Below are 12,918 nucleotides of genomic sequence, written 5' to 3'. Positions count from 1 at the left end.
AACTGGGGAGCTAACAGAGACGGCGAGAATCCATCCAACCCAGCCCAAGGCACCAACACACACTACGCCCAACTGGTGATCACCAATTGACAGGAGCTAGCTAGCATAAACCCCCACATGAGCAACAGCTAATTCCCCAGTCTCCTTCAGCCCTCCCTCTCATAGATTCTAGTTCCAAATTCCCCTCCAATGGACGCTACCGGCGCACAGTCGCATGCAGCTCATATAAGTACGCCTTACCCCATGGCTTCCTTTGAGACACCCGCACACCGGTGCCACCACCACAGCTGCGGCGAGCTGCACTGCTGCGCCCTGAGGCCGCCAATGGTGAAGTTCTCCAAGCAGTTCGAGGGCCAGCTCGTGCCGGAGTGGAAGGAGGCCTTCGTCGACTACTGGCTGCTCAAGAAGGACATCAAGAAGCTGCAGGCCGCTGCCGGCGTCGAGGCGGCGCCGCCGCAGTCACAGTTCCAGGCGCCCGTGGCTGCCAGTCACTGGGTGATGAGGCTCCCGTTCCTCAACCCCCATGGCCAACACAAGGAGCACAGCGCCATACAGGTATGCAGCGCACATGTGCAGCCTCGTGCAAACTATTTTCCAAGTGAGATGGTCGACTGAGACGAGGTTCGTATGTTCCGTTGGTACGCGCGCAATGCAGGTGCACAGGAAGCTGGCGAGCAGCGGCAACCACGGCGCGGTGGCCGGAGAGGTGTACGAGACGGAGGTTCTGGACGCGGCGGGGTTCGCCGGCGCGGAGGCGGAGGCGGCGAGGGCCTTCTTCCAGAGGCTGGACGAGCAGCTGAACAAGGTGAACCGGTTCTACGAGAGGAAGGAGGGGGAGTTCCTGGAGCGCGGCGAGTGCCTCAGGCGGCAGCTGCAGATCCTCGTCGAGCTCAAGGCCGCCGTCACCGAGGCGCGGCGCCGCGGGGGCTCGTCGGCGGCGGGGAGCGCCGACCTGGAGGACCCGTCCGTGTCTTGCTCTATCCTGCATGGTGAGTGTACATACATACATAAATGCATGCCACTATATTGTCCTAGATATGCTTGTTAATTAAGCCAGTTGAGGGTAAAAGCTGATTATTAGGCCAGCTGCGGCTGTCTAGCTGATCTTGAAACATGCATAAATAAGGCTACTAGTCCAGTAGTCTTATTCAATTGGAAGGGAGAATTGGACGAGGCAATCCTGGTTGGCATATCCAAATTAGTCCAGTAGTTGTTGGGTTTGGCGTGCAATTGAAAGGCATATTTAGTTCAGCCAGGAGCTAGTTATTCATTTTTAGTCTTCTATTAGCATACAAGGGATTGAATGGCGTCATACCAACTCATTCCACAAAAGGATGAGTGGATGACACCCATTCCCCATCACATATACACGCCATGAGTGAGTTCTTCAACCTTCGAAGTCGCGTAGAAATTGATTTGTGGCTTGCCACCAAAATTGCAGGAGATCAATCCCTCAGGGGCATTACAAAGCAAGAACACGAAAGTCAAGAAAAGCTCGCCGACAATGCTACGGCAAAGAACACTGATGAAGGGGAGGACCATCTTTCCATCTCCGAAGGTCTGGGTGACTCGGGGAGGATTGAGAAGCCGACAGAAGAAGTAGCCAACAAGCTGATGACATTCTCGGGAAGGGCAGTCACTTGCCAGGGTAGGAGCGTGAGGATCAACATTCCAGTCACCACACCGTCGAGGACCGTGTTCGCCATCCGTGAACTTCTGTTCGATGACATGCTAAGCCAGTCAAGGAAGACTGGGGGGAATGGTGGTGATGGCGGTGAGAAGTTGAGCATCAACAAGAAAAAGGTGCACCAGGCAGAGAAGATGATCAGAGGAGCCCTGGTTGAGCTGTACAAGGGCTTGGGGTACCTCAAGACATATCGGTAGGTGTAGCTGATAACTTGGTATGTTGTTCTGCTTTGTGCACCGAGTGGGTACTGACAGGGAAAGCACTCTTGTTGCAGGAGCTTGAACATGCTGGCTTTTGTGAAGATTTTGAAGAAATTTGACAAGGTTCCTGCCAATGCCTCTCTCCTTATCGCATTGCCTGAAAGTTATCACATATAAGCAATGCTGAAGAAACGAAATATTTTTTCACGTTGCAGGTTACAGCAAAGGAAGTGCAGACAATTTACCTGAAAGTAGTGGAGAGCTCCTACTTTAATAGCTCCGACAAGGTATTTTCCAATCATACAGCACACTTGAGAAGATCTGAAGCATTTCACTCTACCAAAACTCCAAAGGTTCCGAGTTCTGACTGAAAACTTCCTCTTAATAGGCAATCAGGTTAATGGACGATGTCGAGGAGCTGTTTGTGAGACATTTCGCAAGCGGTGACAAAAGGAAAGCAATGAAGTACCTGAAGCCAAATCAGAAAGAAGAATCACATGCTACCACATTTTTCATAGGTAATAGTTGTTTATAAGCTTTGCATTCCTTCCAATTCCATGATAAAGATAATTTCAGAATCCTTATGCACTACTGTCAAATTTTCAGGACTATTCACTGGTGGCTTTGTAGCACTATTTATCGGTTACTGTATCATGGCGCACATATCTGGGATGTACACTCATCAGTCAAACAAGGTCTACATGTCAACATCCTACCCTGTCCTTAGGTAAGCACCCAACATGTCAGTTCAATTGCTACTATACTCTTAAGAAACAAAAGGTGCTAAAACTCAATGATCCAGTACTGACATTAAACGATCCCAATCTGCAGCATGTTCAGCCTCTTCTTCCTGCATCTCTTCCTCTATGGATGCAACATCTTCATGTGGAGAAAGACACGCATAAACTACGCATTCATATTCGAATTTGCACCTACGAAAGAGCTCAAGTATCGTGATGTGTTCTTGATATGCACTACCTCTATGACGATTGTTGTTGGTGTCATGTTTGCACACCTGACACTCATTGTCAAAGGGTATTCTTCAAGTACAGTCCAAGCAATCCCAGGGTGCCTTCTTCTGGTATGCTATATTCAACGTTACATATGTAATGTTTATTGTCAATGTTGCTATACCCGTATGAGGCTGACGCTTCTGTTTATTCAGGTGTTCTTATTAGTATTGGTCTGCCCTTTCAAAATCCTTTACCGATCAAGTCGTTATCACTTCCTAATAGCAATCAGAAACATCATTCTAACTCCCTTTTACAAGGTACTTCGCTATAGCTGAAGAGCATTTAAAAAAAATGAGTGGACGGAGTCCTATCAAACTCCATACCAAAAAAAGCTAAATTCATGTTTATATGCAGGTTGTCATGGTTGATTTCTTCATGGCTGATCAGCTTTGTAGCCAGGTAATCAGATGATAGAAGCTAAATGTTTGTCAAGTTCAGCTGTGCTAGCTTAAACCAAAATGCTCAGTAGGGTCCATTTTCAACATGAACTGATCAGCATCAATAATTGCTATTGTCAACATGGATGTTTGTTTGAGTTACTATTTACTACTCCCTCCGTTCACTAGTATAAGATGTTTTGGATATTTCAATATGGACTACATACAGACTGAAATGGGTGAACAAACACACTAAAATGCGTCTATACATCCAATTCAGAAGAAAGTTAAAACATCTTATAATAGTGAACGGAGGGAGTACATATTACTACAGTGTAGCGCGTAGAGAAGCAATGATGGTGTTTAATTTGGAATGAGTAATAAATTAATGATTTGCTGGAAAATAGGTACCGCTGCTTAGGACCTTGGAATACCTGGCATGTTATTACATAACCAGCAGCTATAAGACACAAGACTATGGATACTGCACAAGAGTGAAACATTTTAGAGATTTGGCTTATGCAGTATCCTTCCTGCCCTACTACTGGAGAGCCATGCAGGTATATAAGATTGAACATGACTTGCCACATCACAATGTCTGTTCTTCAGACTTCTTATAGGTACTGATGTTCTTTCTTATTATTACGGTTGTCCTGACAGTGTGCAAGGAGGTGGTTTGACGAAGGGGACATAAACCACATTGTCAACCTCGGGAAGTACGTGTCAGCAATGCTTGCTGCAGGAACAAAAGTGGCATATGAGAATGATAACAGTGCTGGATGGCTGTCACTTGTCGTCATCGTGTCAAGTGTCGCCACTATCTACCAACTGTACTGGGACTTTGTCAAGGACTGGGGTCTTCTACAGTTTAACTCCAAGAACCCTTGGCTTCGTAACGATCTGATACTTAAACAAAAATACATTTATTTCATATCCATGGTATGTTCTCTAAAATAATTAAGGTTTGCATCGAAAAATTGCGAGCGAAGATTGCATGTACTTACAGAGAGCCTGACATTTTACAGGGTTTGAACCTTCTTTTGAGGCTTGCTTGGCTTCAAACTGTCATCCACCCTAACATTGGAAGCCTGGATTCTAGAGTAACTCTGTTCTTTTTGGCAGCTCTTGAGGTGATTCGACGGGGCCTTTGGAACTTCTACAGGTAAAGTTTTTGCCAGTGAATCCTAAGTCTTGAATTTTTCATTGTGATGGATATACAAGCCTGAATTTACACTAAAAGAACATTATGAATAACTTCTCTGTCAGGCTGGAGAACGAACACCTAAACAATGCAGGGAAGTTCAGAGCTGTGAAGGTTGTTCCACTTCCTTTTCATGAAGTCGAAGAGAACTAACAGCATGGGGCGTCATTGCAGCACGCTCTAGGATTGCAGAACTCCCAAACAGTTCAGATGTAACACCAACTAATGTTAGAAAGCATGCACTACACTACTACAATTCAATTCATTTTTTGGTGTGACAAATAAAGCGCATTCAAATGTACCGTTTGGAGAGGAGAAGTGATATGCAAATAATAACACTATATACATAGAGCACATAAGTTCCAACTAGTTTTCCATGTAAGAATTTGTACTGGTATAATGTAAACTGAAGTCAGATCACTTCATGAGATCCAAGTACTCGAAAAATAGTTGCTCTACAGTTCTTCTGTTGACTGTTCCACCCATCTTGTATTTTGGCTATCTGGGAAATATGATTATATCTAGTTAATGGTAGCCCAGTCATGGATAAATTACCTCAAAAGAGATCAATCAAGGATCAATATGACTAGCAGAATTTGCAGTTGACTAATAAGTTACTTACATTACAAGCTCAACTAGGGATGCAAAATGGCATCCTGCTAAGGCCCACTAAACTAAGCTACCAGTATAAAATGCACTGATTACAGCAAATAGGGGCCAGACTTTTTTTTTATCAACTGAAGGAAGCGGGCTGACATGGGACACCACTTTGCATCCCTAAGCTCAACAAAATCGCACGCATCATCACATACTGACATATATTCAGTAGTGAAGCTCCAGTGTTTTGAATTGTGAATACTGAATAGTAAGCACATACGAGATCCTCGTATACAGATTGTTGATGTTGCAGTTAACATGACATTAGCATTGTGTCTTCTTTGCTGCATATATGTTCAAACATAGCATATTACAACTTAATTTACAAATCAGAGAGCATATGTTAGAAGAGCTGGGCAATGTTCATACTGACCTTCCATTGCAGGTTGAATGCAAAAAGGGTATTGATGCCTGGCATTGCATTTGCTTCCAATAATGGGTTTACACCTCTAAATTTCCAATAACATCAAAACTCACCTGACAATATACAAGAATTGTACAGTGGTAAGAACTCTGTTTGCAGTTTACAACAGTGTTTGTAACAGAGTATCTCACCTTAAGATAAGAAACATATTGCAACCATGTCCTATGGCATATAAAGGATAATAATCTTGTCCTTTGTACCAAGTCATCTTAGATATGACATTGGGCTCAATTCCCAGACATGACAACCGTGGCAAGCAGTCAGTCAATCTCACACGGTTGAGTCCATTATGCCTCAATACAACCATCAAGTGTAACTCCACCTGATGTGTAGAAAACGACACATCAACGCATCACCAATCTTACGTTATTCCAACTTGCAATACATCACATGTATTATCTGAAAATTCTTCTCCAGCAACCCAACTACTTCCCACATCTTTTCTTACTTGCTGGACATCAAACACAGTACGATTCCAAGCCTTCTCTTCCCACATGTCAATTGAAGCATGAATGCTGGATAATGTAATGTATGGTGAAGGATCATCTGGTCTTATTTCAAGAATCTTCTTTGCTGCCAGCCTTCCCAACTCCACATTACCATGAGTCCTACATGAAGCTAGCAAAGCTTCCCACACGAGTTGGTCCGGATGACAAGGCATAGCATCAATAAACTCGAGTGCATCCGAAAATCTTCCAGCGCGGGCAAAAAGATCAACCATGCATGTGTAGTGCTCCATCTTAGGCTTCACACTGTACTTGGTGTTCATCAGTTTGAAATACTCACAACCCTCAGCAACTAGGCCCATTCGGCTGCAAGATGATAACAACCCGACAAAAGTGTAATCATCTGGACAAACTGCTTCTTCTTGCATCAGGTCAAATAGCTGAATGGCTGCCACCTCATTTCCATGCTGTGAAAAACTTGTGATTAGTGCATTCCACGAGATAATGCCTCTACTCCTCATTGAATTGAAAATCTTCAGTGCAATATGAACACTTCCGCACTTGGCGTACATGGTCAAAAGGGCATTCTCAACCGAATTGGCATCATCAAGTCCTAACTTCACCACCCTCGAATGAATTTGCCACCCAACAGCATAATTTGTGGTGCTAGAACAGGCCCTTAGCACACTGGTAATGCAAAAGACGGGAGATCCTAAGCCTTTCCGAAGCATTTCCCTGAAGAGCAAGAGTGTCTCCAGAGCAAGATTATTTTGCGCGTAGCAAGTTAATAATGCCGTCCATGATATAATGTCTTTGTTTTCCAGACGATTAAATATAATCTCTGCACTTGTGACATCCCCACATCTGCCATAAACAGTGATAGTTGCATTGAGCAGTAATGTATCCAGCTTAAAGAAAGTCTTCAGAGCATAGCAGTGGACCTCCTTGGCCACTCTCAGCTGTCCTAATGATGAACAAACCTGCAGTAGGCTAGTTACAGCTGACTGATCAATTGCCATATTTTCCATGACCATCTCACGAAAGTTCCAAACTGCGTCCATGTTGCATCCATTCCGCGCAAAAGCTACAAGAAGTGAAGTCCTGGAGAAGGCATCATGCCTTATACGGCAAGACAACCTAGACATCTCATTCACTCCACCGCATCTACCATACATCGCTATAAGGGCAGTTCCTAAAGCAGGATCAACCTCAGTTCCCATCTTCAATAAGCAGCCGTGGATTTGCTTCCCACCAGGGAGCAACTCAGGTGCATCAAATACCTTCAGGATGCAGGAAAACGTTGCGTTTGTTGGCCAAACCTTCAAGAGCAGCATCTTCTTTAGCAAGGAAATTGCTGCATCACGGTGCTCTGAACATCCCTGGTTGACAAGGCAGCTGATTATGCTCGTCCAGCTGGCGACGCACCTCTGCGGCGAGACCGCAAACGCCCGCCAGGACAAGTCCACGCGCCCGCACTTGGAGTACATATCCACCAGCGCCCCCGCAACGCTCTCGTCCTCGGCCACACCAAACTTGAGAGCGGAGGCATGCGCTTGTGAGCCCGCGGCGGTGTCTTTGGCACGGGCGCACCCGGCGACCAGCGCGCCCAGCACGAACGAGTTGGGGCGGTCGCAGCTTCCGCTCTCCCCGCTACGAAGCATGTCGGAGAAGAGAAAAGAGGCCTCCCGGAGGTCGCCGAGGCGAGAGGCGCCGGAGACGAGGACTGACCAGGAGACGACGTTGCGCTGGGGCATTTCGTCGAACAGGCGGCGCGCTTCCGCGTGGAGGCTGCCGCTGATGTAGGAGAGTAGGAGGTTGTTGCAGAGGTAGGTGGAGGCGAGGCAGCCGAGCTTCGCGGCGGCGCCGTGGACTGCGCGCGGGTGACGGCCGCCGCCGCCGCCGCGGAGGAGGGCGGCCAGGTGGTCGTGCATTTGTGCCTGGCATTCGGCCGCCGCCGCTCACCTCAGCCTGTGTCGCGCTGCATACTTGCACGGTGCAGGCAAACCTAAATACGCTCGGCGGGGTTTCCAGAAAAAACAGTCGGCACGTATACGTTTGGAAACACAAGCAATTTTATACTTTTTGCTGAAGGTAGGAAACACAAGCAATGGCAAACGTGCAAATGGTTTACCATGCAACAAAAAAAACGTAACGAATGTTTTTTTTAAACATCAAGACTTTATTTCTCAAATAATCGCAAGGTCATTTACAAAGGCATGAGAAATAAAATCAGACATTGGACACCGATAACCCCCGAACGTTCGGCGTGGAGGCACCCAGCCCGAACGAATCGTTCGTGCTGGAAGGGTCGCTGGAACGAACAAACTCGTTCGGTAGAAGTACCCCTCAAGCCCGAACGATCCCACATTGCACAACCTTGTCGTTAGCGATTTGGCTCCTCCCCTCCAGCGAACCAGCCCAAAATGGGGCCATCCTTTAATGAACAAAACTACCATACGATCATGAAAAAAAAGGTATATTACAGAAATGATTTGCCATGATGTTCATGCACACTTCATGGCAAATGAGTGTGGAAATTTTGCCATGATATTATGAAAACACACAAAAAAACAAAAAATGGCTATATAAGATAGAACAAAAAAGATTTGTACAAAAATTGCCATTGTGCATGTATAGAAAAAATTGGACCCCGATAACCACCGACCATTCGGTCTGGGGACATCCCAAACCGAACCTTTTGTTCGGTAAATCAGCTCCCTCGCGACGAACGTTTTTGTTCGATTGAAAGAGCTCTCCTTCCCAAACGACCTCCCTCCCTCCCCTCCAACGGACCAGCCCAGCCCAGAAACACAATTGCCTTCAAGAATTAAAAACAAATTACAATATTTGTAGGCCCAAAAACTGCCATGTTTTTGTACATATTAATTTGCCATGGCAAGTTTGCCATGTTTTTGAACATATTAAGTTGACATGGCAAGTTTGGCATGTTTTTGAACATCTATAAACTTTGCCATGTTTCTGAAAATCATATCTTGCCATGGTAAATTTGCCATGTTTTCAAATAAAAAGGTGCCACCGCAAATCGCATGAATTTTGTCATATAGAGCCTTATATAGTATAAATTTGCTATTGTTTATGAACAAGGACAGAGATGAAATTGCCATGAACATTGCAAGTATCAACTACACAACATCCTGAACCAAGGTATATTTATCCATGGCAAATAAATAGTAAAACTTGCCATGGCAATAAAAGTTCAATATTGCCATAGCGATTTAGGTAAATTTGCCATGTTAATAAAAGTCCAAAAAATAGTAAAACTTGCCATGGCAATAAAAGTTAAATATTGCCATTGGGACTTAGGTGAATTTGCCATGTTAATAAAGGTAAATTTGCCATGGAAAATAAATAGTAAAACTTGCCATGGCAATAAAGTGTTAAAATTGCCATGGGGATGTAGGTAATTTTGCCATGTTAATGAAGGTGAAATAATTAGTAAAACTTGCCATGGCAATATTTGCCATTTTGTGTTGTTTTCGACAATTTAAAGAATTGCCGCGGAAATTTAAAAAATCAAAAGCTGCCATGGCAAGAAAGCAATGAATCCGCCATGATTCCAGAACTAAATTTGCCATGATTTGATAACTATGTTTGCCATCTTACAGGAAGCAAGTTTGGTATGATGCGTAAACTAAATTTTGCCACGATCAATCAAATACTTTTTTAATGTTTGCATGGCAAAAAGTATAAGATTAGTTGCCATGGTTGAAAACAGTAAATTTGCGCTATGATCCAAAATTGAAAGTTGCCATGGCAAGAAAGCAATGATTTTTCCATGATCCGAGAACTGAATTTACCATCATTTGATAACTATATTTCCCATCTTCCATGAAAATTTAAAAAAATTATACAGTGAGACGGCAAATTTAAGAAAAAATGTATCATACAGTACATGTTTAGTTCTGAATCATTCTCTCTAAATGAAAAGCAGCTTTGATTACTCCATATCCCTTTTCAGCTTAATTATCGCTGATGTTGTTCAACGAAGATGACCACAAACTCCAAAAATCCCTTTCCCCACTACAGATTCAGCGCCCATAGCCTGATCAATCCAGCCACAAATCATTTATTTTCTTCTCAAAACTCATAGCCTATCACCACCACAACAAAATCTAGGGACACAAAAATACCATTCTGTCCTGGAAGACTAGTATGTATCTCTGTTTTGTTCAGATCACACAAAACAAATGATTCAGTCAGTAGAGTGGCAAAACTTGAAAAATTGTTATAAGAACAAATTTTTAACTTGCCATCATACCAATACTAAATAATGTCTAGCAATTGCCACGACTATAAACCATTTTACTATCATTTTTGTACATTTTTTGTTTTTTATTGTTGTAATATAGCATAATGTACAAAATCCCAGAATTGTTAACTTTACATTTCACTGCCAAACTATGCAAATTTGCCATGGATTTTGATTCAAATTGGTTATATTTCAAAAATGCAAGGCAAACAATTTCTAAATCTTGTCATCTGATATTTGCCATTGAAATATAGAACGTGTTGCCAACATTTTGACATGAACTTGATCGAAAGCCCTTAACTCCACACTCTACCAGAACCAGATGAGCTTCTCACATGCTCAGTAGATGTGCGAACTTGTAATCTCGGTGGTCAAGAGCTATGCACAATTCGTATGAAAACAACTGAGAAACATGGCATACCTCAGGACACCATCTCTTCGTTGACAGCCAGCTCGGGCGCTATTGGTAGTAGACATGGGATGGCTAGTCCAGCGAGCCGCCCCGTCCTTGGCGCAGTTCAAACTCGTGAATGCCAAGTTGGAGCTCCGTGGTGGCCACCAGGAAGTGCGCGGCCAGCGCCGACGGAAGCAGTGCCACCACGCAGCGTAGGTCTCCGGCTACATCTCGACACCCGCCGCACCTAAATGCGACAATCTCCAGCGCAACTCCTTCGCCGCGCCTCCTCTCCGTCGCCCCCGCCGCACCTAAGCGCGGCCATCTCCATCACAGCTCATTCGCTGGGCCTCCTCTCCGCCGCCACCGCTGCAACCGGCGGTTCCTCCCCACGCTAGCGCTCGGGCTCTCCATCCGGGATCCGTCGGAGCACAACCAAGGGGCCTCCTCAGCCTCCTCCCCCATGGCCGCAAGCCGCAATGCCTTGAGGACGGCGCAGCCCGCCTTGTCTCTGCCGCGGGACACCCCCGATGTTGGGTACGGTGGAGCTGCTAGACGGCGTTCTTCCATCTCCTCGTCTCTGTCGCCCCCTGGCTCCTTTCTGACGTCCCCTGCCTCGTCGCTGGCGCAAGACAGTTCTCCGCAAGGCGAGTGTGTGGGATGCGAGTGAGCGGTGGAGAAGGGAGTGGGAGAGGATAAGATAGCGTCAGGCGTTCGGGACGAGTCGTTGTTCTACCGAACGAAAAAGAACATGACGTGGCTGATATCCACGCTATAAGATTTGTGCTAGAAATCAAACGGCTCAGGAGGCGTTCGGGCCAAAATGCCAGAATACGGTGCGTTCGGTACTTATTGATTCCGGAAAAGTTTGACAGACACGTGCCCAAGTCAGGGTGTAGGACTCTAAACGATCCTTTAAAACAATTAAGGTCTCAAAAAAATGGAGCAGTTGGCCAGAGCTTGAATGTCTCCAGATTCTGGAAAGGCGTTAGATTCATAATTCACAATCTGAAGTTTGGTTATAGATGGAAAGTGGGCATGGGGACTCAAATCAGATTCTGGGAAGATACCTGGTTTGGTACTTCACCATTGGCGGTTCAATTTTGGTCGGTTTATACGGTTTGTAATGAGCAGTCTAAAAGCATTAGAGAAGTGTGGGATGGGGAAAACCTCATGCTTACGTTCAGAAGGAACTTTGATGCTAAACTCATGGAGCAATGGTATCAGATAGTAGAAATTGCTAAAGGGATCGTCTTTGATGAGGATCCAGATGCTCTCATTTGGCAACTAGAAAATAAGGGTGCCTATTCTACCAGTTCCTTTTACCATGTTATTAAATTCAGAGGAGTGCAGCCACTGGTTATGCCTGCTGTGTGGAAATTGGCTATACCTCCAAAAATCCATGTCTTCCTTTGGTTGTTTTCTCAGAATAAGTTGATGACCAGGGATAACCTTAGGAAAAGGCACATCATCAAACCCTTGGACTGTGTGTTCTGTGCTGAGAATGAAACCAGCCTCCATTTGTTTTTTGAATGTGTAGTAGCTAAGAACATTTGGCCTTTCATTGGAGATTTCTTCAAAATTCAGATAGGCATGAACTTTGAGTCTGTTGCACGGCTTTGGGTTACTAATAAGAAGAAGAATTCGGCTTTGAATATTGTTACTTCTGCAGTCCTATGGTGTTTGTGGAAATATAGAAACTCTATAATTTTTAACAACACCATTTGGACTTCCATTTTTCAGGTTTGGGGCTTGTTGATCAGAATGCTCAAATTCTGGTCTATCCTATCGCCGGAAGCGGAGAGAGCAAAACTGGAGAGTTTCCTGAGCTCACCGACAAGTTTGGCTCGGCAACCTCTGAGAATCCGGAGTGGCCGATGGAGAAAGATGATGTTGGAGCGCGCTGGAGCAAGCTCAAAATCACGGAGGAGGATGCCAGTTTCCAATCCCCTTCCAAGAAAAGGGATCCGTCGAGCAAAAACACCATGTGCAGCCCTATGTCGACACTCACGCCATGCTAGTCACCACAAGCTGCCCTGGCGCCACCCTTCAAATTTAGGAAATTGGGAAACCCTGGACAGGACGCGATGACGCTTGCAATTTAGTGCGTTTGTGTGGGCTGTGGTTTTCATGCTCGATTGCTAAGACAAAAACTTATGTATGTTTAGTTTGCTGAGACCCCACAGGTTGTTGTGGTGGTTCTCACCCCCCCCCCCCCTAGGTTGTCTGTAATGCCCCTAAGTATGCTG

At 45.0% G+C, this 12,918-nt stretch overlaps 2 protein-coding genes across 4 annotated transcripts; one reads left to right on the top strand and one right to left on the bottom strand.

Annotated features, from left to right (window-relative positions):
* LOC109744049 (phosphate transporter PHO1-3) lies at positions 1–4,945 on the top strand. The gene is made up of 14 exons (XM_020303144.4): positions 1–555; positions 656–989; positions 1,442–1,880; positions 1,962–2,010; positions 2,103–2,174; positions 2,276–2,405; positions 2,494–2,614; positions 2,719–2,968; positions 3,053–3,157; positions 3,255–3,299; positions 3,685–3,837; positions 3,938–4,216; positions 4,303–4,439; positions 4,544–4,945. The coding sequence occupies exons 1-14, from the start codon at positions 190–192 to the stop codon at positions 4,629–4,631; spliced, it is 2,568 nt and encodes an 855-aa protein (XP_020158733.1). The 5' UTR covers positions 1–189; the 3' UTR covers positions 4,632–4,945.
* Positions 2,244–8,050, bottom strand: LOC109744050 (pentatricopeptide repeat-containing protein At4g13650). 3 transcript variants are annotated; one of them, XM_045231228.2, is made up of 3 exons: positions 5,691–8,030; positions 5,509–5,612; positions 2,244–2,356 (listed from the first exon to the last, which is right to left on the bottom strand). In XM_045231228.2, exon 1 carries the CDS (start codon positions 7,934–7,936, stop codon positions 5,921–5,923), a length of 2,016 nt encoding a protein of 671 aa, XP_045087163.1. In that variant the 5' UTR covers positions 7,937–8,030; the 3' UTR covers positions 2,244–2,356; positions 5,509–5,612; positions 5,691–5,920. The 3 variants fall into 3 exon arrangements, with proteins under 3 accessions (XP_045087163.1, XP_040250646.1, XP_020158734.1); XM_040394712.3 differs by lacking the exon at positions 2,244–2,356 and adding an exon at positions 4,800–4,980; XM_020303145.4 differs by lacking the exon at positions 2,244–2,356 and adding an exon at positions 5,026–5,419 and having other exon boundaries at positions 5,691–8,050.
* Between the last annotated feature and the right edge of the window lie 4,868 nt (positions 8,051–12,918).

This window comes from Aegilops tauschii, chromosome 7 (genome assembly GCF_002575655.3).
Source record: "Aegilops tauschii subsp. strangulata cultivar AL8/78 chromosome 7, Aet v6.0, whole genome shotgun sequence".
Classification (NCBI taxonomy): Eukaryota; Viridiplantae; Streptophyta; class Magnoliopsida; order Poales; family Poaceae; genus Aegilops; species Aegilops tauschii.
The sequence above is the reverse complement of the archived record's forward strand: the minus strand, read 5'-3'. Positions and strand labels throughout refer to the sequence as shown.

Excerpts from the sequence above, each read along its gene's own strand:
- LOC109744049 (XM_020303144.4), top strand. The coding sequence starts at position 190 with ATGGACGCTACCGGCGCACAGTCGCATGCAGCTCATATAAGTACGCCT. Across the intron at positions 556-655 it reads AGGAGCACAGCGCCATACAG|GTGCACAGGAAGCTGGCGAG; the intron begins GTATGCAGCGCA and ends CGCGCAATGCAG. Across the intron at positions 1,881-1,961 it reads GGGTACCTCAAGACATATCG|GAGCTTGAACATGCTGGCTT; the intron begins GTAGGTGTAGCT and ends CTCTTGTTGCAG.
- LOC109744050 (XM_020303145.4), bottom strand. The coding sequence starts at position 7,936 with ATGCACGACCACCTGGCCGCCCTCCTCCGCGGCGGCGGCGGCGGCCGT.